Source organism: Phacochoerus africanus, chromosome 13 (assembly GCF_016906955.1).
Source record: "Phacochoerus africanus isolate WHEZ1 chromosome 13, ROS_Pafr_v1, whole genome shotgun sequence".
Taxonomy (NCBI): domain Eukaryota; kingdom Metazoa; phylum Chordata; class Mammalia; order Artiodactyla; family Suidae; genus Phacochoerus; species Phacochoerus africanus.
The window spans coordinates 49,583,233-49,608,680 of record NC_062556.1 but is presented as its reverse complement, the minus strand read 5'-3'; the positions used below and the strand labels follow the sequence as shown (position 1 = coordinate 49,608,680).

The 25,448-nt window shown below is 40.4% G+C and overlaps 1 protein-coding gene across 7 annotated transcripts in view; it reads right to left on the bottom strand.

Annotated features, from left to right (window-relative positions):
* The window catches only part of SCEL (sciellin), a 132,577-nt gene that overhangs the window by 28,979 nt on the left and 78,150 nt on the right, over nucleotides 1–25,448 (bottom strand). For 4 of the 7 annotated variants that reach the window (XM_047756300.1, XM_047756299.1, XM_047756297.1 and 1 more), the window contains 8 exons: nucleotides 22,403–22,462; nucleotides 21,412–21,471; nucleotides 20,084–20,143; nucleotides 18,002–18,064; nucleotides 16,207–16,269; nucleotides 10,384–10,443; nucleotides 10,181–10,240; nucleotides 9,966–10,022 (listed from right to left, as the gene is read on the bottom strand). In XM_047756300.1, coding sequence (XP_047612256.1) covers nucleotides 9,966–10,022; nucleotides 10,181–10,240; nucleotides 10,384–10,443; nucleotides 16,207–16,269; nucleotides 18,002–18,064; nucleotides 20,084–20,143; nucleotides 21,412–21,471; nucleotides 22,403–22,462 — 483 coding nt within the window. The remainder of the gene's footprint in view (nucleotides 1–9,965; nucleotides 10,023–10,180; nucleotides 10,241–10,383; nucleotides 10,444–16,206; nucleotides 16,270–18,001; nucleotides 18,065–20,083; nucleotides 20,144–21,411; nucleotides 21,472–22,402; nucleotides 22,463–25,448) is intronic. The other 3 variants (XM_047756298.1, XM_047756301.1, XM_047756303.1) reach the window with 3 other exon arrangements.

Sequence of the window (25,448 nt, the reverse complement as noted above, 5' to 3'; positions counted from 1 at the left end):
GAAAGAAAACACACACACACAATTTAGTTACATATAATTTTAGGGAATAAACATAGGAATAAAATTTTTAAAAACCAGTACCTAATTTTAAACATTGTCATGTGGTTTTAAAGAATATGGGACATTGAAAATCTGATATTGAACAATGTGATTTATATAACTCAAGTATGAGCATGATTACATTATGAAAGAGAAATAAAAACGAATTTTTGGAAGGCTTGCGAAATCTGGTCTGGGAAGAACCAACTGGTATTCGCATTCAGCTAACATGGAATGAGTACTAACTTTGTATCACAAAGTATTATCTTGTGTATTTCCACATGGATTATCTCATTCAGAGCTCACAGAATCTTGTAGGACAGCATATGGGGCTCTGAAAGGCTAAGAGAATTTTCCAAGGTCAATTAACTAATTTGTAAAAGAGTCAAGATTTGAGGCTGAGCCACCTGTCCATCTGAAGTCAATGCTTAAATATTTAATTAGAGACTTCATTCCAGCTTTTTGCACGATGCAAATATGAGACGTCAACCCCAAATTTGAATAAGCAATGCATAAAGTGGAGGATAAATGGGACAATTTAGATTCTTAAATCTTGGGCTATGGTAGTGATTTGCACACCTTCATGAGACACAATGTCCTCAGCTATGTTATGTATATAGTAGTTATTTATATATTTGCTATAACACTGGTAGTTCTTAATTTTTCCTGGTGAGTTTGGAACAGCCTTTGTCACCAACTCTTTTGGCTGGGAGGTTTGTTTGGAAATCAGAGCGAGGCCATTGCTTTCTCTGCTTCCTTCAGCAAGTTAGTCAACCTTTCCAAGCTTCCTTTTTTAAACTAGGATAATAATATCTAATTCCCTAAGGTTGCAGAGAATAAATGAGTTAATGTAAATAAAATTGGTCGGTACAATGACAACAGTTACGACTGAACTGAATGGGAATAAGGATAGTTAATAGAAGTGTGGTGACACAGCGCAAGGCACCAAAATTTTGAGGGACTATATTTTCATTTTTATTTTTGCCCTATTTACATCTTTAGTATTAACTCTGGTTTTCATAAATCTCCCTTCTTTGATCCTGAATAGAAGATTTCAAGTAAGGTTCTTTTCCATGGAATTGGTGCATGGAGTCTGGCTCACAAAATTAATACTGATAAGGATGAAAAATAATATAAAAGTCTTCATATTTATGTGGGATGAAATTTAATACTCTTTATATACCTTCCAAACCATCAATAATTGAAAAATATGCTAATTAGGCATCAAACCATAGTTACGCTTAAATCTCACATTTAAAACACTAGCTGCACATCTTTGAAAATGTAAAAATTAGTTGAATCATTTTTTTAATGTGAGTGATAGTAGGAAATATGCCAATTATATATGTAAAAAGTACAGGATTTCAGAAGTAGCTTGGAAGTATCAAAATCATTTGATAATGCAGTCTGAATGATATAAAACTCACACCTGACTTTCTCAAATAACCGCTAGGACTGTGTGAGGAGACCTCCCAGATGGCACCCTTCAGATTTAGAAACAGACACAGCAGGCTTTGCCATTTGCCAAACGCCCGATGGTCCTTCCTTAATTACAAGAGTCACTTTCTTGACCTCAGGAGTCACCACACCATCCTAAGAGCCTAAGCATTAAATGATCTTCCCCTTAACATTTTAAAACAATGCTTCACCACCTACTCAAGGATAATGGAATAAAATTAAATGGGTTATCATGGTCTGCCATAATCCAGTTCCCCCAGTTGCCAAACTGGATTGGGTTGCAGTGGCAAGTGGTGAGATCACTGGGAAATGTGAGTCTTGGGGAATGAGAATTCTGTCCCAGGAAGTGGTTCTCCCTCCAAAGCTAACCTTGGATGAACTGAGTGACATTTTTAAAGGAAGCTGGTGTTTTTCATTATGACTTGAGAGTAAAATCACATTACCATGGCCTAACACAGCTTTGCATGCAGAAGCTGCTCTAAAAATACTTGTGGCATTAAATAAATTTAAATTCTCTCTTTCTCTTTCTCTGGTGGAAATCTATGGCCACCTTACCCAGCTTTGGGAAAAGACAAAGGGACTCCAAGGGAAAGATACTAGACCCTGATATTTTAAAATTTTCTTTTATTATTATTACCATTTGTCTTTTGTCTTTTTTAGGGCCACACCTACAGAATATGGAGGTCCCCAGGCTAGGGGTCTAATTGGAGCTGTTGCCGCCAGCCTTTGCCAGAGCCACAGCCACAGCAACGCCAGATCTGAGCCTCATCTGCGACCTACACCACAGCTCATGGCAACTCTGGATCCTCAACCAACCGAGCGAGGCCAGGGATTGTAATCTCATGGCTTCCAGTTGGACTCATCTCTGCTGCACCACAACGAGAACTCCTATTTTTATTATTTTTTTTAATGGCTGCTTCCATGGCATAAGGAAGTTCCTAGGCTAGGGAATGAATCTGAAGCCTGCATGCTGCCTTTAAGGCAGCCAGGTCTGCCCACATCTAGGCACAGAGTGTGCACACACCATGACCACACAGAAAAAGCTCAGAAGAGACAGCGATGGACATTTCATCTCCATTTGCCTCAATCACCCAGACCCTGCCTTGCTTCCCTCCTGAACTGTACGTATTTCTTTCCTTTTTCACACAGCTCCCAATCCTGGCTTTGTTTCCTTATTTTTAGACATCTTCTTATGGGTCAAATTTGCCCTCCCACAAAATGTATATATTGAAGTCCTAAGGCGAATGTGTCAGAACATGCCTTTATTTGGAGATAGGGTCTTTACAGAGGTAATCAAGTTCAAATGAGGTCATTAGAGTGGACCTTAAGCCAATGTGATTGGTATCTTTATAAGAAGAAATTTAGGCTCAGATACACACAGAAGCCAGTGGAAGCCAGTGTGAAGACACAGGGCAGACAGCCCTCTACAAGTCAAGGAGAGAGGAATGGAATAGAACCTTCCCTCTGGACTTTCAGAAGGAACCAACCCTATTGACATTTTGACCTTGGATTTTGAGAAAGCAGTGAGATAACAAATTTCTATTTTAAGCCACGCAGGCTTTAGTACTTGTTATGGTAGCCCTAGCAAAATAATATACATTTGCTTCAGCCCTCCCCAAATGATTATATTTAGTTTCTCAGCCTGATGCTGGATGTCCTCACCTGTTCTGGCAATTTCAACTCCTGGCAGCTACAGCTACTGCGTCTTTGATCTGGATCCCAGGACCCAAATCTTTTGGACCCTAGCAGTTGTGAGGGAGAGAGGAAATGTGACCTAGGCCAGGAGAAACCAGAACCTTACAAATCTGACCACTGCAGGTAGACAGCTTAAAATTGGAACTTGTGCTGTGCCTTCAAAGAAGCAGTCTCCCAAAGGATATAACTGTGAATCATCCAATAAGCCATGCTATTAGGGATTTCATAGAATTTTTGCTGTTTTTGTTAAATAGTGTCACATATCAAGTTTGGTAGAGTGGATTCTAAAAGTTTCTTCTGACTACTCTGTACTAATATATAAAACTAACGTAAAAGTTCCAGATTATGAAAAGTACAAAATGTGGATTTGCTCTGGTTCTCCCCCGACCCTCCGCCCCAACCTGATTGATGTCATCAGCTAGATTTTGAGATCCAATAAAAGATCAGATTGCCCATAAACTTCCAAAGTGGAAGCATGTCAAAATACATTTTCATTCTTTAATTAAGACCACAGCTATTGCATCTTGTCTTTTACACCATGGTAGAAGATGAATAGCTGTGAGTCAAAGTGTGAAAAATAGATTTTTATAGAAGCCCAGCCAAATGCTGCAGGGTCAAACAAAAGCGTGATTCCCAACCTTTTCTGCGGCAGTTCAGTGGAAGGACAACCTTACAACTCTGTGATTTTATGAGCAGCTGGAATTAACTTCAAGAAAAACCACCAATGCTCCGTGGATACGGCAAGAAATGCTAAAAAGAAAATCTGTGAACCATCACAACTAAAAATGTCTTTCTTTAGGTAGACTTCAAAATGTTTAGGAGGAAATAGGAGTTATCTGTTATGAAGAGCCACAGCACACGTTTCAAATATAAGCATTTATCTATGTTGTAATCCTGTACTTGATTCCCTACTGTCCCAATAAGGAATATAATACTCCTTTACACAGCAGATAAAGGAAAAAAATAGAGATTCTGGCAGCTAAGGTATTATGATGTCTCTTCTTATACAGTTTTCCTAGGAGAGAAAAGTTAGCTCAATTCCAACTGCTCTTCCTCTCTTATGAGGGTGTAGGAGGTATTTATTAAAGGCTACAATATGTTTCTCTCTCTACAGCTTATTTAAATTGTTTTTGCAGAGTATCTAGCACATTTGCAAAATTAAAAGCCTCCATATAAAAAAATTTACTATGGTACTTCTTTTATGCCAAGAACTAAATCTTAGGCTTTAAGCTTTATTTCAAAAGGCATATTTCTTTTTCTAAAAGGAGTATAGAATAGAGTGAGATAACTGCTGTCATTCCCCAACTTTATTGACGTCACCAATGGGCCCCATCTTACCTATTTTTATAGTTTGTTTCAATGAGGGAGTCTTAAAGATTTTATATTAAAGAAATTACTGAGATGAGGCCAGAGAAAAAATAAATAATTTAGGTCTCTTAAGTCTAAGGTATGACCAAGAATTTCAGCAGCTATAACTTACCAGGGTTCATTGAGATTATGTTTCAAAATAGAGTCATGGGGGAGTTCCCGTTGTGGCTCAGTGGGTTAAGAACCTGGCTAGTATCCATGAGTAGGCGGGTTCAATCTCTGGCCTCCCTCAGTGGGTTAAGGATCTAGCATTGCTGCAAGCTGTGGTGGAGGTAGCAGACTTGGCTCAGATCTGGGGTTGCCGTGGCTGTGGTAAAGGCCTGCAGCTATAGCTCTGATTTGACCCCTAGCCTGGGAACTTCCATATGTGGCAGATGTCACCTAAAAAAAAAAAGAGTTATTGGCTCAAGAAAGGACACCGGTCATGAGATATCAGATCTTTCCAATTGGTTTCACTCATGGGGGCTCAGAAGGGTAGAGCTAGAAGGCAACAGGCTTTATCTAGGCAGATGATTAGTTTTGAAACTTATCTTAGAACTCAGAGGATATTTATCAAGCAGCCTAATATGTGCCATGCATTGTGCAAGGCACTGTTGATAAAGAATTGAACAAGACAGACCCAATCCTTGCCCTTAAAAATCCTATAGTTGAAGAGAGATGATTAAATAACAATTCTCTCTAAGAGACAAATATTCTGGGACAGAAGAACAGAGATCTTGAGGACACTTGGAGGACCTGATGTGAATATGGATGTGGTGGGTCAGGTTGGGCTTCCCAGACCATGAGTCGAAGACACCGAGGCTGATACCTAAAGGATAAGTAGCTGTTATCCATGCAACAGCCGTGATGGAGCAGCGGAGGAGCGAAGTGTGTGCAGATCAGAGGGTATATGGGTGGGCTTTGTGGTTGGACCATGATAGGGAAAGGGGGTTGGAAGGCCTGTAGAGGCAAGATCAGGGGCTCCGGGAAGCAGGTGAAGAGTACAGCTGTTGTCCCGTGGCAACAGGAAGCCACTGAAGAATTTCATCAGAAGGATGTGATCAGATTTGTGTTTTAAGATCACTCTATGGTGTGGCAGGTGGATTGAAGGGCAGAAGGTACCACTGTCAGCAGAAGGACCCATGAGGAGCCTTAACAGTAATCCGGGCTGCTTGAGTAGCAGTGGAGATGATGAAGTGACTCAGGTGCTGAGATAATGAGGAGAAGCAGCACAGTGACCTATTGATTCTGGGGAACGAAGCAGGAGAAAGAGTCAAGGGTATCCATCCCCTACCCCCAGCTTTCTGTCATGAGCAGAAATCTGAGGAATACACAATAGGAGGCTAGGAAGGAGCTCTCCTCTTTTTGGACTCCTAACAAGGCATGTCTCAGCAAATAGGAAGCCCTTGCAAAGATGGAAATATAACATGACAAATAGTTCAGAGTATTTTTTCTACTTCAGATGAAAGATGCCTTTTCTCACTGTAAAGACCTGTATCACCAAATGTTTTTTAATTTTCATATGGGAGCAGTTTATAGGCCACAGATAATGAAATAATCTCTCTTGAATGTTGGTTTATGAAAATATGAAACTGTCATTGCTAAAAGTCACACAGTTTCTTCCTGAATAAATAAAAATTCTGTGCACATCTGCATTTGTTCAGGTTATTGTGTTCCTAGAAAGAGCTCAGGGACACCTGCTTATACTCTGATGGATGACTGAAGGTTATTCTACCCCCTAACTGTGAAATAAATACACAGCTGCTGGAAATGTCAGCAAAGTCACAGGAAAAGGACTCTGATTCACTGCTGTTATACTATTAAATAATCAGTGCTCCTGTCACATTGAATTGGATGTAGAAGTGCCTTGTGGCTCTTGTTTCTACTGGGAGGCATGTTAAAATGTCTCCTCTCTTTACCCATTAAAATCAAGTGGGCTGGGAGTTCCCGTTGAGGCTCAGTGGGAACAAATCTGACTAGCATCCATGAGGATGCAGATCTGATCCCTGGCCTCACGCAGTGAGTTAAGGATCCAGGGTTGCCATGAGCTGTGGTATAGGTCATAAATACAGCTCAGATCTGTTTTCAAATAGGCAGCATAGTCTTTCCTGTTTGTTCTGCAATAAATCTTGAAAATCCTGATTGATTATCATCCAATCTGGTATAATTGCTAAAGAATACTCAGACCTCACTTAGGTTTTATTAGTGGATCAAGCTGCCATCTAATATAGAGTACAAACTAGTGGTTACCAGTGGGGAGAGGGAAGGGCAAGATGGGGCAGGGAATCGAGACGTATAAACTATTAGGTGTAAAATCAGATACAAGGATATATTATACAACATGGGGAATATAGCAAATATTTTATAATAACTATCAATGGAATAGAAACTTTAAAAATTGTGAATCACTATATTATATACCTGTAACTTATATAATATAAATCAACCATACCTCAATAAAAATTTTAAAAAAATCCTTAAGGAGTTCCTGTCATGGCTCAGTGGCTAACGAACCTGACTAGTATTCATGAGGATGTGGGTTCGATTTCTGGCCTAGTTCAGTGGGTTAAGGATCCAGCATTGCCACGAGCTGTGGTGTAGGTTGCAGATGCGGCTCGGATCCCGCATTGCTGTGGCTGTGGTGGCTACAGCTCTGATTCAACCCCTAGCCTGGGAATCTCCATATGCTGTGGGCTCAGCCCTAAAAAGACAAAAAAAAAAAATCCTTAAAAAAGAAGCTGCCATCTGAAAACAATATGATGGTCAATATTTTTAAATTTCTTTTTTATAATAATCCCATTTTTAGAAGGAAAATGTGCTCTTTTTATAGGACTTTGTTTAGAAGTTGCGGCAATGCAAACAACTTTTTTTTTATAAAATTAGCCTCCCCTCAGAAACGAAAGGCAAAACTCTTCTGAGAAAATTACCATTATCTGTCAACATAGTGCAGTTGCCAGAAGGAGAAGGGCAAGGTGGAGAAAGTCAGAAGAAGGGGGAAATGAGGGGGTGGAAGGAAGGAAGGGGAAGGCAAGAAAGAGTGGGGGATGTGTGGGGGCCACATCTGAGGGTAGCGGCCACCAAGGGAGGAGCTGGTTACAGCAGCCACGGTTAGATTCCCAAATGTGGTTGTTAAACTTCACCGCTTTCAAGATGGGATGGGAGCCACCTAAAACTGTTCCTAAGAAAAAGAACAATCAGGAGTTCCCATTGTGGCTCAGTGGTAAACAAACCCGACTAGTATCCATGAGGTTGCAGGTTTGATCCCTGTCCTTGCTCTGTGAGTTAAGGATCTGATGTTGCCATGAGCTGTGGTGTAGGTTGCAGATGCAGCTCGGATCCCATGTTGCTGTGCCTGTGGCGTAGACCATCAGCTGTAGCTCCAATTCGACCCCTAGTCTGGGAACCTCCATATGCCATGGGTGTGGCCCTAAAAAGCCAACCGATACTACTATGATAAAATGGTTCTATGATAGTATGAAGAAATGCTTCTACTTAACAAAGATATTTCCAAATGCTTACCAGTGGCAGAGCCAGCCCCCAAAGCCCACTGCTATCTCGGTTACTAGAAGATCTCTATGAGACAAAGACGTTCTCTCCTCCCTGTCATTTCAACAATAATGTTCTAGAAAAAGTATGTCTAATCATAGTCCTTTAACTGCAGGGTGGGAGGGGGATTGGAAAGGCAGGGCCTCTAGGGAGCATGAAGGACGGACAGAAGGGGTGAGTCTGAGCTGTTTTGCTGCAGATCTTTCCTTCTTCTAAGAGTGACATCAGAATGACCTGAATTTAGGTTGTTCCCTTCATGGCTCAGCAGTTAACAAACCCGATCTGCATCCATGAGGATGCAGATTCAATCTCTGGCCTTGCTCAGTGGATTAAGGATCTGGTGTTGCCATGAGCTGTGGTGTAGGTCGCAGACATGGCTCGGATCCCGAGTTGCTGTGGTGTAGGCCAGTAGCTGTAGCTCTGACTTGACCCCTTAGCCTGGGAATTTCTGTATGCTGCAAGTACAGCCCCCCCCCTCAAAGAAAAAAGAAAAAGAAAAAGAATTGACTTTAGATCCAGGATGTGTTTTCTTTCTTATGAAGTTTATTTCAGATCTTGGAGCAATAGTTTCCTCTTCTCTAAGGCAGAATGCATGAAAATATTTCTCCTGGGGTTGGTTGTTGTGAGAATTAAATGGATACAAATTGCCAGGCACACCAGAGGTGCTCAGTAAATGCATCCCTAATCAGCAATTGCTCTTCAATTGCATTGGTAACTTCCCACCTCAGACATCCCAACATTTTGGGATTAAAAAAAAAAAAAAAAACCACACACACACAAACAGAAAAAGCAAAATAAAACACTTAATGTGGAAAACAAACTAAAAGATGTGAGAGCTAGGCCAATCAGCATATCACACTTTCCTCTTTCTCCCAAAGGCTTCAAAGCAGTTTTCACTTTGTAAATTTGCTTTCATCATCCCAGAGTTCTGAGATTATGATTCCCAGCTATATATTTATATGACAAAATTCTGGGTCAGCAGAACCATTCGGACTTCTAATACAATGTACTCTGCTGTATTATCTGTTACCTATTAACAAATTCTTTCAGTGATAGATATGACATAAAGATAGTGAATTATATGATATTTGCAGAACTCAAAATAGAAATTCAAGGTTAAAATCTGCTGGAATATTTTATGAGCCCACACAAGCTGTGGAAATGTAATTTTGAAGACTTTAAATAGCCTTTCCACTACTCTATAGGCATCCATGTAAATCACTGGTTTGGTCCAGTTTCTCCAAAATATATTTTCCTCTTATTTAATTTCACTATTTTTTTTTTTTGCATGTCAGTCCTGATACTCTGTTTCCTATAGGCAACAGATTCTAAGTTGTCTTCATGCAAAACTGAGTCCAAAAGAGTACAATTGATTCCAGAAGAATGCAGCATGTTCTTGCTGACAGGAAACACATGGGTTATACATATGTGCTCATCTGAACACTAAAGAAAAACAAAAGCCTTTTTTTGCCATTTCATGGGCCGCTCCCGCGGCATATGGAGGTTCCCAGGCTAGGGGTCCAATCAGAGCTGTAGCCACCGGCCTATGCCAGAGCCACAGCAACTCGGGATCTGAGCCAGGTCTGCGACCTACACCACAGCTCATGGCAGTGCCAGATCCTTAACCCGCTGAGCAAGGCCAGGGATCGAACTTGCAACCTCATGGTTCCTAGTCGGAACCACAACGGGAACTCCAACAAGAGCCTACATAAAAAAAAGGAGAAAAAAAAAGAAAGAGGGAGGAAGGCAGGAAGAAAGAAAGAGGAAGGACGGAAAGAAGGAAAGAAAGAAAGAGAAAAAGGAAAGGAGGAAGAAAATAAAGAAAATTCTTAACCTAGACTCTTGAGAACATGTCAAAATAGTCAAGCAAAGTCATTTACCGCTTAGTGTTTCTGAGAGCTGAAGGTTTCACTTTAATAAGATTGTCCAAAGCTTGGCTGTTCAAAAGAGGGAAAAAAAGAAAAAAAACAACAAAACCCTCAGATTAGTGATAAGATTTTTCGCTTGTGCTAGGTCAATAAGCAGCATTATAAATCCACTCCCCTCAAGGGGCAACAGACAGGAGAACATGAAATGACTGATGGTGTTTGATTACCTTTGATTGCTTCTGAGCACGGCAGGGCTCACTTTGATGAGGTTATCGAGATCCTGGTCTCTTTAAATAGAAAAATAAAAAGACAGCAGGTTAATTATAAAGCTCTTTTGGTAAGATTATGAAGGTTATAAATCTGCTTGAAATAACAGTAAAACAAAACATTCTTCCTACCCAAAGCACAGAAACTAACACACTTCTATTACCTGTGATTCTTGGTGAGAGTTTCAGGATTCACTTGGATGAGCTTATCAAGACCTTGATTTCTTTGAGTGGAAAAAAAAAATGAAAGCAGCTTGTGTTAGAGATACTATAGGTTTAAGTTGGTTGGAACGGGAAGAAAGGATTAGCTGTCTTATTTAGTATGAGACACAATGGTTTGGCGTAGAACAGCTTTTTTTTTTTTTTTTTTTTTTTGCCTTTTCTAGGGCCGCACCCTTGGCATATGGAGGTTCCCAGGCTAGGGGTCCAATCGGAGCTGTAGCCACCGGCCTACACCACAGCCACAGCAACTCAGGATCCGAGCCACGTCTGCGACCTACACCACAGCTCATGGCAGTGCCAGATCCTTAACCCACTGAGCAAGGCCAGGGAGCGAACCCACAACCTCATGGTTCCTAGTCGGATTCTCTAACCACTGCGCCACGACAGGAACTCCAGAACAGCTTTGAAATAAGTTTTCTAACCAGTTCGGGGAGGAAGAATTACGCTGGATCAGAAGGAAAGTTATCTGACTCCACACACTTGACTGTCAGAGCGCGTCTACAAGGGAACAGACTCGGAGTTCACGGCAAACATCTGGTGATTAACCACTTTTAACTCTGGAATGTTTTAACAATATAAAGATACAAATCAATTCTAAGTTCCTGCTATTTTAAAAATCGTACTCTGTAGTTCCTGTTGTGGCTCAGCAGGTTGAGAATCCATGAGGATGTAGGTTCGATCCCTGGCCTTGATCAGTGGGTTAGAGATCTGGTGTTGCTGCAAGCTGTGGTGTAGGTCGAAGATATGGCTTGGATGTGGCATTGCTGTGGCTGTGGTGTAGGCCGGGAACTTCCGTATGCCTTGGGTACACCCCTAAAAAGAAAAAATAAAATTAAAAACTAAAAAATAAATAAAAATCATATTTACCAACTAAAGATATCTTTTAAAAATAATAATAATCTTGGAGTTCCCATTGTGGTGCAGTAGAAACAAATCTGACGAGGAACTGTGAGGTTGCGGGTTTGATCCCTGGCCTTGCTCAGTGGGTTAAGGATCCAGCATTGCTGTGAGCTGTGGTGTAAGTCGCAGACAGGGCTCAGATCCGGTGTTGCTGTGGCTCTGGCGTAGGCCAGCAGCAACAGCTCTGTTTGGACCCCTAGCCTGGGAACCTCCATATGCTGTGGGTGCAGCCCTAAAAGGAACAAAAGACAAAAAAAAAGTAATAATAACAATCTCAAAAACTAGGGTTACGTATAACATAAGGCTTGGCAAAGAGAGTTTCAGCAATCCATCAAAACTGTGATTTTCCTTTTCGCTAGGGTGACTTAAAAAGCTGAAATCATAATCAAATTAGGGACATACTCTGAAAACCATTCACTTCTTAGACGAAGCCTTATCTCTTCCTCGGTCAGAGAACACTGTTTCCTCCCCATGGTTGCTGTCATGCATTGCCTCAGTATAACACTTTGATTTTGTTGTTGTTGTTTTTTAGGGCCGCGCCTGTGGCATGTAGAAGTTCCCAGGCTAGGGGTCCAATCGGAGCTGCAGCTGCAACCTAGGCCACAGCCACAGAAATGTCAGATCCGAGCCTCATCCGTGACCTACACCATAGCTCACCCCAATGCCGGATCCTTAACCAACTGAGTAAGGCCAGGGATGGAACCCGCATCCTCATGGATACTAATCAGGTTCATTACTGCTGAGCAATGATGGGAACACTTACATGGTTTACTCTTTGAAAAGACTGATGCAAGGTTAAGAAATGAAGGGAAGTCCTTAGAGGCTAATCATCAAAAAGTCAGAGAAAATGTCTGCATTTCCCCCCAGCCCCTCAGCCTTTCCCTGAATGTGCTTCCCAGCTCATGACTTTTCTAAGTTTGGTCTCTTCATCCTTGTTCTTCCGTCTCCATGGGAGACAGAAAACCCCTAAATGAATTTTCAATATTTTGAATTATCTTCAATAATAGTTTTCTCAGTTAAAGATAATTAACTGGGGGAGTTCTCATTATGGCGCAGTGGAACAGATCGGACTAGTGTCCATGAGGATGTGGGTTCGATCCCTGGCCTCACTCAGTGGGTTGGGGATCTGGCGTTGCTGTGAACTGTGGTGTAGATCAAAGATATGGCTTGGATCCTGAGGTGCTGTGGCTCTGGCGTAGGCTGGCAGCTCCAATTCAATCCCTAGCCTGGGAATTTCCATATGCCACAGGTGTGGCCCTAAAAAAGCAAAACAAACAAACAAACAAACAAACAAAACAAAGATAATCAACTGTTATATATTAAAGGAATGCTAAATGTGGGAGAACTATCTAAAATAACTTTCTTGTATAATTTGATTACAAATTTGTTATAATGTTAAACTGTGCCTGAAAGCCAATCTTAAAAATGAGGTTAATTTCTTATATTAAAAGAAAAAAGTACAAAGAATAAAACTCGGAAGAGGAAATAGTGTGTTCAAAGGCCACAAACTTTCAACACATAAAATCAATCACAATATATTTTTAGTGTAACTACCTATAACATTCACCTACAAGAATAATGAAGAGTAAGCTGCATAAAAAATGTAAACACAGGAGTTCCCGTCGTGGCTCAGCCATTAATAAACCTGACTAGCATCCTTGAGGACAGGGGTTCAATCCCTGGCCTCGATCAGTGGGTTAAGGATCCGGCGTTGCCGTGAGCTGTGGTGTAGGTCGCAGACGTGGCTCAGATCCCCTTTTGCTGTGGCTGTGGTGTAGGCTGGCAGCTACAGCTCCGATTGAAGCCCTAGCCTGGGAACCTCCATATGCCACAGGTGCAGCCCTAAAGAGACCAAAAAAAAGTAAATGCAAACATTAAAACTTCTGTTTTCACTGTTCTGCTCAACACAGAAAACTTGGTTCATCTGACACCTTCAAAGCGTGATATTCAACGTCCATATCATAGAGCTCATTAAAAAATACATTGTATATCAGGAGTTCCTGTCGTGGCGCAGTGGTTAAGGAATCCGACTAGGAACCATGAGGTTGCGGGTTCGATCCCTGCCCTTGCTCAGTGGGTTAACGATCCGGCGTTGCCATGAGCTGTGGTGTAGGTTGCAGACGCGGCTCGGATCCCGAGTTGCTGTGGCTCTGGCGTAGGCCGGTGGCTACAGCTCCGATTCAACCCCCAGCCTGGGAACCTCCATATGCCGCGGGAGCGGCCCAAGAAATAGCAACAACAACAACAACAACAACAAAGACAAAAAGACAAAAAAAAAATACATTGTATATCAGAGTTCCCATCATGGCTCAGTGCTAAGGAACACGATTAGTATCCATGAGGACAAAGGTTCAATCCCTGGCCTCGATCAGTGAATTAAGGATCCAGCATTGCCCTGAGCTGTGGCGTAGGTCACAAACTTGGCTCGGATCCCGCATTGCTCTGGCTGTGGTATAGGCCGGCGGCTGTAGCTCTGACCTGGTAACTTCCATGTGCTGCGGGTTCAGCCCTAGAAAGACAAAAAACCCCCCCAAAAACAAAAAACCAAAAAAACAAAACATAATACAGCACAGCCTAGCACTTCTACTTTTTCAGTCAGACACACACACATGATAAAACATAAATATCATGAAATAATACCCTCACTACAGAACTCTCATATTTTCTACCCTATTTATTTCATTCTAGTTAATTGGGAAAAAAATACCGACTGCCACTCACTGAATTAATTACAGGGCCATTGAATGGGTTGTGACTCACAATTTGAGAAATGCTGGCTTAGAAAATGTATAGTATAAACGTGTGCTGTTTACTACTTGTCCTAAGACAATGATTTGTGTTAATAAAACCAGGATTTCAGTCCCGAGTGGCCTGGATTGATAGCATCATGCAGCTTACCTCAATGAAATGAAAACAACACCCTTATAGACACTTTTTTTAGGCCCTGGATCTTACAAACTTGGAATCGTATATCTAAATTTTATCCAGGAAAAATGTGACCTTTTTTCTACTCAAGTTTCTGCTTTAAGGATTTCAGGGCGAATAGGAATATATAGCTCTTATTGCTTTCATGAGTTGAAAAGTTGTAAAATGTTTTGCAGTCATTGGCATATTTGTGTCATTGTCCCTTCAAAGACTATGAAGTAATAGTTCAAGGGATCCTGTGACAGCAACAAAGAATATCCCCTGGCTGTCCCATGGCAGAGCAAAAGTCCTAGATTTATAGTTTCCACTTTTTCCTGAGTTGCTCAATCTACTTCCATTTATTTTAAGATCAAAGTCTGCATGCTGGGGTTTAAAGACATTTAGAAGGTGGATAAGCAATGAGGTCCTGCTGTACAGCACAGGGAACCAAATCTAATCACTTGTGATGGAACATGATGGAAGATAATATGGGAAAAAATATACGTATATGCATGACTGCGTCACTTTGCTGTACAGCAGAAATTGTCACAACATTGTAAATCAACTATACTTTAATAAAGAAATTTCTTTAAAAAAGACTAGGAGGTGGACTGGGAGTTGGGAGAACTCATAGAAGACTCCATGATGGTTGCCCTTGACCTCAGTGTTCTCATCTGTAAAATGATGCGACTGGATGGGATTATTTTTAAGCCTCTGCCCATCTCTATCATCTTCTACTCCTAGGAATCTATGAAGATGAATTTTACTGCCTGCTGTGTTTATTCAGTTAGCGATTTCATCTCCCCTTTTCTTTGTAAATGCAGCGCGCTGACAATACAGTCTATATTCAGCAAGCAGTACATGAGCGTCCCAAAATGGAATGTATTAAATTGACAACCTGTTATTGTCTTGGAGTCCCATCTCTCTGCCCCCAGTACATAATTAGCTTTAATCTATGGTAATTGCCTACTGTTAATAAGATTGAGTATGTCTACTGAATTCTCTTTTTGGCATCCACGGCCTATAATTATATCTAATGTGCAACTAATGATACCTAGTTGTAAGCTTCAAACCCAGTAGGTGCTCAGTAATTATTCACGGCCTAGCAGAGCATAGAACTCCTATTCCTCTACCACTAGTTTTCTCTGTGACCCTGGTCAAATCGCTTAACCTCTCTGAGTCTTGATTTCCTCTTCTGTGCATTGAATCAGTTCGACTGGAACAGTGGTTTGCAAAATTGTTCACACTAACTGGCCTATGAGTTCCAGGAGGTGCCTTCCTTCCATCTCCAAAATTCTGCAATTTTTCAATTTACCAGCTAAATACAAAAAAGTGAAATCATAAAACACTCTTAAATATACATATGCATATATAATAGTAGTATATCATGACATAAATAGTAGTATATAATGATATATAAATCTTCATATAACCAGAGTCAAAAAATGAATTTCATTTTTATCATTATAGATACTACTTAAAGAGTTATCAAATTTTAGGTCCATTTCTTTGCTGGGAGCAGCCAACCATCTAAGAAAAAGTGAACCTCATAAACTTTCCCCTGAGTACCAGAAAACTCTCCAAAAACAAGGTGGATGATATTTGCTGCTGATGACCTAATGATGTGTCCAGATCTTTTTTTTTTTTTTAAAGTTAACTATCATTAATAAAATTTAACCAACTCCAGAGACAAAGGTATTAGCATCAATAGTACAAAACATAAAAAAAAGACATAGACTAGCTATGTTTCTATCCCAATCACTCCCTTCAATTGCTTTACTTGAGCTGCATTTCTTTCTATTAGCAAACAGATATCTAAGTTTACAGGGACATAAAAAAAATGTGATGACTTTCAAGACAATATGCAATTTTCCCATAGAATGATTATAGTCATTTATATTCATACTGTGCTTAGTTAAGAAGAAATAGAACAAAGTAAATAAATAACCTCTTTGTCTTACCCAGCCATGTCTTTGACAGCTTTGGGGCTTACGTTAATAAGTTTATCAAGACCATGGTCACCGCTAAAACAAAATGAAATGAAGTCAGATTCAGTTGGAAATCTGCAAATTAAATTAAATTCATTCATTCATTTATTTTTTGTCCTTTGTCTTTATAGGGCTGCACCCGAGGCATATAGAGGCTCCTAGGACAGGGGTCAAATTAGAGCTGCAGCTGCCGGCCTACACCATAGCCACAGCACCACCAGACCCAAGCCGCATCGGCAACCTACACCACAGCTCACAGCAACGCCAGATCCTTAACACACTGAGCAAGGCCAGGGATCGAACCCGCAACCTCATGGTTCCTGGTTGGATTCGTTAACCACTGAGCCACGACGGGAACTCCGAAATCTGCAAATTTTATGACTGGCATTTTTTTTCTCTTGACACTTGTGAATCATTTGATGGGATCCTAAATAAAAAGTGATAAATGTACTTTATATACAGTAGTTATCTTTTTTTTTTTTCTTTCTAGGGCCATACCGACCGCATGTGGAAGTTCCTGGGCTAGGGGTTGAATGGGAGCTGCAGCTGCTGGCCTGCACCACAGCCACAGTGATGTGGGATCTGAGCTGCATCTGTGACCTATGCCACAGATTGTGGCGATGCCAGATCCTTAACACACTGAGCAAGACCAGGGATTGAACCTGTGTTCTCATGGATACTAGCTGAGTTCATAACCAGCTGAGCTATAGTGGGAACTCCCTAGTTATCTTGTTTAAATCCTCAAAACAACTGAATTAGATATTACTACACTCCCTTTGTAGATAAATTGCAGTACATAGAAGTCAAGGTCCTCCTGGGGCCAGATACCTAAGAAATGACTGAGGGGGAATCAGGATTGAAACCATAGTAACTGGACCCCAAGCCACATGCTCTCTCCTGCTAACATTCTTCCCCTCTCTCTTCACAATAATTCCTTACATCTGTACAATGCTTTTCACCAACATTATCATCACAGTCAATTTGAGAGGTAGCTTGGAGTTGCTCTGTCATGCTTGTCTTAACTTTCGCGCCAATGAATAATGGGTCTTAACTTCTCAAGAAGATAAGAGTATATTCAACGTCATGCAAACATATTCTAATCAAGTATAAGAATCTAATGTTGCCAGTTTTCTCAAGAGTCATTTAAAAAGTAATCCTTAGGCTTGTGAAAGAGATGAAAGCCAGTAGTCTTTGGTTTATTCAATTTTATGACCTTGATTTTTTTTGTAACAGCCACATCTTTGGCATATGGAAGTTCCCAGGCGAGGGGTCGAATTGGAGCTGCAACTGAGGTCTACACCACAGCCATAGCAAAACCAGAACTGAACCACATCTGCGAATGACACCACAGCTTGTGGCAATGCCGGATCCTTAACCCACTGAGCCAGGGTAGGGATCCAACCCACGTCCTCACAGAGACAATGTCAGGCCCAAACCACTGAATCATCATAGGAACTCCTGAATTTAGTTTATTAACTATACATTTGCAGCAATAATCTAGTTATGCTATTATTGTGTCAAATAAATTTCTCAGATAATCATTATACAAAATTAGCTTCAATATTATAATTTAAGCAATATCATAATGTAATACATTGGAACAACAATAAAAGAAAAATCTACCCAGCATTATTACACATCAGCAAATCAATTTGTTCTCATGTTTTTTCTGTGTCTCCTTTCAAATGTCCTCAGCCAAATAATTAATTTTATTTTGGGGCATACATTGAAGACTGGCTTATGTCTTTCATGACCTTGATAAGCTTACCTTTTGTCTGCTGATGGCATCACTTTGACAAGACTGTCCAAGTCTTGGTTCCTAAAAAATTTTCTAAGTTTCAATAGTTGGTGAAATCAAGTCAAATCAATTATAATTTGTATATATTTTCAATCTTTTTTTTTTTTTTTTGTCTTCTTAGGGCCACACCTGTGGCATATGAAGGTTCCTAGGCTAGGGGTCTAATCGGAACTATAGCTGCTGGCCTACACCACAGCCACAGCAACGCAGGATCTGAGCTGCATCTGCAACCTACACCACAGCTCATGGCAACACAGGATCCTTAACCCACTGAGTGAGGCCAGGGATGGAACCTGCAACCTCTTGGTTCCGAGTCAGATTCATTTCTGCTGCACCATGATGGGCACTCCACGTGGATCAAAAATTGTTGAATGATGACAGTTTCACAAGGTTCAACCTAATAGGATAATTTCTTTGATATCTTCTTTGCGCTAATCATCAAGTGGTGCAATGAGCACCCCAAAATTCAGAAAAATAGTAACAGTAATATTAATATCAATAGATAATATTGATTAAGTACTTGAGCAATAAGTGTTTTGCAAGCTCACTTGCATCTAATTTTTCTAGTAATTCATGAAGAAGGCAATCCTTACAACCCCCACTTCACAGATAAAGAAGCTGAGGCTTGAAGGAGGTTAAACGATTTGTCCAGGATCATACACCTTGTAAGTGTTCTCTGAACTCAAAAATGTCACTGCCAAGTGGAAGAGATGGACACGTGACTAATGCAGTACATGGCAGTGATGTGGGTATGAAACAGGTGCACACGTTGCATGAGAAAGGTCATACCACTAAGGCCATCTTCACCTTTACAAACCAAGACATCTTGGAAGAGGGGCAAGGGACAGCTGTCCTTCTCTGAATCTGAATCTACAATCTCAAATATTACAAGGTCCCTGGATTCAGTATTTGATCCTCAGATAATGACAATACGTTATGTTTTTATTTAGTGAACAAAATCTAAGGACAATTTAGTACTAAATACTAATGTTGAAATATTTGATCTGACCATAAAATGAATGAAACAATATACATAAGGGAGGCTGTGCTTTAGAAGCTTCCCCTAGTACATTCAGAGTTGATCCTTTTCACACATTCTGCCAAGGAAATACTATCTAATCTAGGAGTTAACTTATCCATGGCCCTCAAGCTAAATCCAGCCTGCAGGCTGGTTTTATAAATAAAGATTTATTGGAACAGGGGCAATGCCTATTAGTTTACAATGCACTACCTATGCCTGCTAGTTGACTAGATAAAACAGAGATTATTTTGACTTCCTATACCTGAAATATTTACTATCTAGCCCTTTATGCAAAAAGTTTCTGATTCCTGATTTAGCCGAATACACTTTTTATGAAAGTTACCTACTGTAAAAATAGAGAGAATTCCTAAAGTCAAAGAAAGATAGAAAATATGTCAGAAAGAAGTTATGTACTTTGGTAATTTTCAAATTTAAGTCACTTTCAAACTGGCATAACCATATACGTTTATAGATTCATGGTTTTCCTACCTCTCTTTGTTTACTCAACATGATGTCCATAAAGAAAATTTTCTTTAGAAAAGACAAATGTCATTCTTTGTATTCTTAATTATTTCAATGAACCAGGCATAATTTTTAATAATATAAAAAATGACCTCCCAACTTTAGGAATTACTGGAGTGTAAACAGTAAGAGGAGAGGAAAAAAATGCTGGAGGAAGAAAGAAGAATTTTTTTCCCATGAAGACCTTTTCTTAGGCTGTTTATGTCTAGGGAATTGTTTGAAGAGGATGTTTCATCCTAGGGGGAATCCTGATTCAGTCTGAGGAAACCCAAGCATGGAACGCAAATCCCATACTGATAAGAGATGATTCTAGTATTTTAAGGAATTCCTCCACTAATGTCCACAACCATGGGGCCCTGAAATAAGGACTTGGACACCAGGTTTCTGACTCAGAGCTATTGCTTTGGGGTCTCGTTAATGGCTGTCTCTGGGTAAGACAATGAATTTTATCCCATTTTCTAAGTTGAATAGAAGAAAATGGAGAAATAGAAAAGTTCTGTAAATCTCACCCTTGGTGGGCTCTGTTTGTTTCAGGAGCTACCTTGATGAAGCTGTCAAGACTTTGGCCCCTTTAAAAATGGAAGAAATGATCAGATCAATGGTCAACTTACATCAAGTGGTTGCAAATGTCTACTAAAACTGAGAAACACTTTTACTATAAAAATATTATACGATATTTAGTAAAGCAGAGATCATCTCAAAGGGGTAGAGTTTTTCCGTGCTGGCTCTGAAATAAATATATGTATGGACTTAACTATCAATGCATAGAAGTGATAAATAATAATTAACAGTTTTAGAAAATTCGTGATGTACCAGACACTGTTCTAAGTGACTTAGGTGGTTTATATGATTTAATCCTCACATCAATCCTATGAAATAGTGTAAAAAAATTAATAAATGGAAAGCTCAATGAAATAGAGTTGGGAGAACAGAAGGGGGTGCTCTCACGCCCTGTGATGATTGCAGAGCCCAAGAAGATAGACTTCTTTCTTGGCAAGGACTCAGCTAATGAAATGTCAGGATCTCTTTGTTTACTACAGCCCTTCCAACTTCCTTTCCTATCTATGAAATTGTTCTTCCTTTGTCCTTCAGGGACTTGCATGTGGCTGGCCGTGGTTGTAGATCCCAAACCACAATCCTCTCTTGATCCTGAATAAACCCATCTTGGCTGGAGAACTATCTGGCAGTCTATTTGTTTCAGGTCAACAACAGGAAGTATTATCATCCAGTGTCACAAGGGAAAAAGTGAGGCACAAAAAGGTTTAAGTTTTTCCCACATGACTAGTCATTGCAAGGCCAGACTTTAGAGCTAAATAATCCCACCCCTCAGTGGTATTATGGGACCTTCCAGAACACCAACCATCTTATTGGAACCTGAAACTTGCATTGACATTGGAAGTGACCAGGGAGCACCTGGCCCAGTTTCCTCATTGTGAGGATGCCCAAACAGGGGAGCGGCCAGGCCCACTTCACACAGTTCGTGGGAGCAGGGCGAGGCCCAGACCCACATCTCTGGGCTCTGGTCTGGTTCCCTTTCCTCTCTTCTGGGCCATCCCTCTGCTTAAGAAAAATGAACAAACCAATGAATAAAAGGGCCCTGTCCATCCTGGAAAAACAACTGTGCACTGAATCAAAGTTCCCTCCATTATGTTAGAAATCAGCTGACCAAAATCTTCAACCTTTTACGTAGAAGGCCATGGAGGCTACATGGCTTTTTGTGAGCTGCTATTGATTCATTGATACTATGGCAGTGTTGGTCTGCTGAAGTGATGATTTAATTATGTTTTTTAAGTACTGGTTAGCATGAAAGAAAAAAGAAGAGAGTATTCAATCTTACCCTTGTACACTTTTTCCTGTTCTTGGATTCACTTTGATGAGGTTATCAAGGTCTTTGGAACTTTAAACAAAAAAGCAAACAAAACACAGTAAGTAAAAATGGAATTGGAATTCCTCTTATGGCTCAGTGGTAATGAACCCGACTAGTATCCATAAGGATGTGGGTTTGATCCCTGGCCTCGCTCAGTGTGTTAACAATCCAGCATTCCTGTGAGCTGTGGTGTAGGTCGCAGACGTGGCTGTGATCCCACGTTGCTGTGGCTGTGGTGCAGACCTGCAGCTGTAGCTCCAATTCGATTTGACCCCTAGCCTGGGAACCTCCCTATGCCATGGGTGTGCCCCTAAAAATAAAAAAAAAATTTAAAAAAAAAGGAATTAAATCAACCAAGTATTTTAAAGGCTGTATGAAAAAATAAAAATAAAGGTTATATGTCCTCAAGATGAATTTTACCAGTAAGTTTTGAGAGAAATGAATACCAGTCTAGGCCCTTCATTTAACAGAGTAATAACGTTGAACCTCACACAGATTAATGATAAACTGGTTCAGTTTTCTAGTTACTCTCAAAATAACACCATAAAGTTAAGGCAAGATTGAGTTAAAAAATCATTTGAGAAACTATTTGCTAAAAATTCTCAGCTGGCCAGTCCCTTTCAATATTCCACTTAAGACTACAGCTATAACTAAACTCTATTTTGCTAATAATTTACATTTGTAGAGCCTTTTTGCTTTAAAGAGATTTTCTATCTATTGTTTCACTTGATCCTTATAATAATCAAGTGTTCAAGGTGGAATAGACATTATGATTTTCATTTTATAAATAAAGAAGTCTTAGTTCAGTGTTTAAGGGATTTGCTCAAAGGTTCCCAGCTGGTAAGCAATGGTGTTCAGACTTTCTGATTCCAGTTCACAGATTCTTCAACGTAACTTCTCTAATGAGAGCTGCAAATTGATGCAGAATTTGATGCACACATTTATAGGAAGTAATTCTCACCCTGGATTACTTCTGTTTACTTCAGGGGTCACTTTGATGAGATCGTCAAGGCTCTGGCCCCTTTAAAACATAGGAAAGAATAATGAAATTAATGACAAATCAGCACCAAGTGGATAAAACTATTAATTAATACTAATAAATAGTATAAACACTCACTGAGATCATGCTAAAAGAGCTGAAGCTGGTTGAAGGTGACCATGCAGTAGTAGGTAGGGATTTATACATCTCTGAAACTCATTGAGACCCAGAAGGACAATATTTTAATCTTGAAGCCATTAGGCCACTAGGAAATACTGAATTAGGAGTCTCTTTATTTTGATTCCTTGAATGCTATGGTCTCAGACTTTTCCAGGTGCACTAAACATTTGTAATAGTTTGTATATACATTTCATGGAACATTCCAGAAGACAAATTCTCTACACATCAGCTTCCAACGTTTTATGGGACTTTTAAACTTTGGAGAATCCACATTTTGTAAAATTGACATTGACTGGTATACTTTCTAGTGACGACGCTGGATGAAGACAAATACACCAACTTGTTAAAGTCCATGATGTACAAATCTGGTATCTGCTTCTGGTACTCAGAACTGTGTGTAAAAACTACACATTTGACTAGCTGTGTTGGCAATAAACAATAGGAAGATTAAAATCTATAAAGTTCTGAAATGTAAGCTGTATTTACTATAATATAAAACTCTACCTAGTCACTGAAAACATGTCATTACTTTAGGTTACCCTTTAGTATATGTGCTTCTGATCTTAATGGAATTTTGCTTTTCCTATTGCTTCTATATGTGTTTTCCACATATGCAGGGCCAGGCCCTGTGTCTCTACTCTACAGAGGATACCACATGGGTAAAGAACACTGACAGAGGAGTTCCCATCGTGGCTCAGTGGTTAACGAACCCAATTAGTATCCATGAGGACAAGGGTTCGATCCCTGGCCTCGCTCAGTGGGTTGAGGATCTGGTGTTGCTATGAGCTGTGCTGCAGGTTGTAGATGAGGCTTGGATCCCGCATTGCTGTGGCTGTGGTATAGGCCAGAGGCTGCAGCTCCAATTCGACCCCTAACCTGGTAACATCCATATGCCACAGGTGCTGCTCTAAAAAGACAGAAGACAAAAAAAAAAAAAAAAAAAAAAGAACAGAACACTAACAGAAAGCACTTTTATGCCCTGTACCCCAGGTCCTGCCATGGCCCCATTAAGACTAGATCACAAAGTCTCTAGGCAACATCCAAGACATAGATGTTTGGAAGCAGCTAGAGGTTGACTCAAGTTTTTGCTTTATGCAGATGTCTGAGAATGTACATCCATGCTAAAAGCAGCAATAAAAAGTTTGGACCTTTTTCATGCAAATAATGAAACTGGGAGTTCCCGTCGTGGCGCAGTGGTTAACGAATCCGACTAGGAACCATGAGGTTGCGGGTTCGGTCCCTGCCCTTGCTCAGTGGGTTAACGATCCGGCGTTGCCGTGAGCTGTGGTGTAGGTCACAGACGCGGCTCGGATCCCACATTGCTGTGGCTCTGGTGTAGGCTAGTGGCTACAGCTCTGATTTGACCCCTAGCCTGGGAACCTCCATATGCTGCGGGAGCGGCCCAAGAAATAGCAAAAAGATTAAAAAAAAAAAAATGAAACTGTTAACCCTGAGAGAAACAACCATTCTACCACAGAATACCCTTGGTTGAGTTTTTTTTTTTTTTTTCCAACGCTGCTCATCTTTGCGTAACCAAAGTATGTGAGCTTTGAATGCAGGTGAGAAAAACATTCCCAGGATGCTGGTTCCAGATCTGAGTACTCAGAGAAAAGAAAACAAAACCAAACCCAAAACACAACATTAACCACTGCAATGCCTCCCTTCCAATATTTGTGTTGATTGTGGTATTGAGAACTTGATCTTTTTAAGCATATTAACCAAAGCACATATCAATATAAGGTTATTGAAATTTCAAAGTTCATAATATCAATAAAGAAGTGTGCTAATTAATGTAGAAATGTAGAATGGTATTTTGAACTAAACTGTGTGAAGCAGTGCTTCATAGCATATCCCTGCAATGTTTATGGATTCTTCCAATCCACCGAGAGTTATGGAAAGCCTGTTCTGGGCCCCAAAGGCTGGGATAGCCATGAACTATACAGATAGGCTTAGCCCTTACGAAATTTCCATTCTAACTTGGGGAGAGGCAGGCAATGCACAATCAAACATATAAATAAATGCCACAATTCCAGATACTAATAGATGTCATGAAGAAAGTAGAAAGGAGTGCCTAGTGCCTGTGGTGCTGGAGTTGGAGGAGGGGCTGGTGACTTAATTACATTCAAAGGTCAGAAATGACTTCTTCGAGCAGGTGACAATATTTGAGTAGAACTTCCCAATGTGGGAATAGCATGTGCAGAAGTGTTAAAGCAGGAATGAGCCTGGAACAGAAAAAAGATCGGGGGTTCCCGTTGTGGCGCAGCGGAAACAAATCCAACTAGGAACCATGAGGTTGCAGGTTTGATCCCTGGCTTTGCTCAGTGGGCTAAGGATCCAGCATTGCTGTGAGCTGTGGTGTAGCTCAGATCTGGCATTGCTGTGGCTCTGGCACAGGCCGGCGGCAACAGCTCCAATTAGACCCGTAGCCCGGGAACCTCCATATGCCGCAAGTGTAGCCCTAAAAAAGACAAAAGACAAAGAAAAAAGATCAATTTGGATGGACTTTACCAAACAAAGGAAAAGCCATTGCTAAAATTTAGAATTTAATTCTACCTGAAATGGTAGAACATTGAATATTTTTAATAAGAGGGGGGATGATCTTATCTTACTTTAATGAGATATACAAAATTTAATTATGCATGGTTAAAAAAATGACAACTACTGTCCTTAAAACCTCCCAGAAAGCATACCCATATGAACACGCATGTGGGCCCAGATGGCAATATTCCCACACAAGACACACACAGGTGCCCACACATACACAACCATGTACTCATGTACACACACCAGCACACAGATAAACTCACACATATATTTAGGCACATACAAGGATGTGGACACACGCATG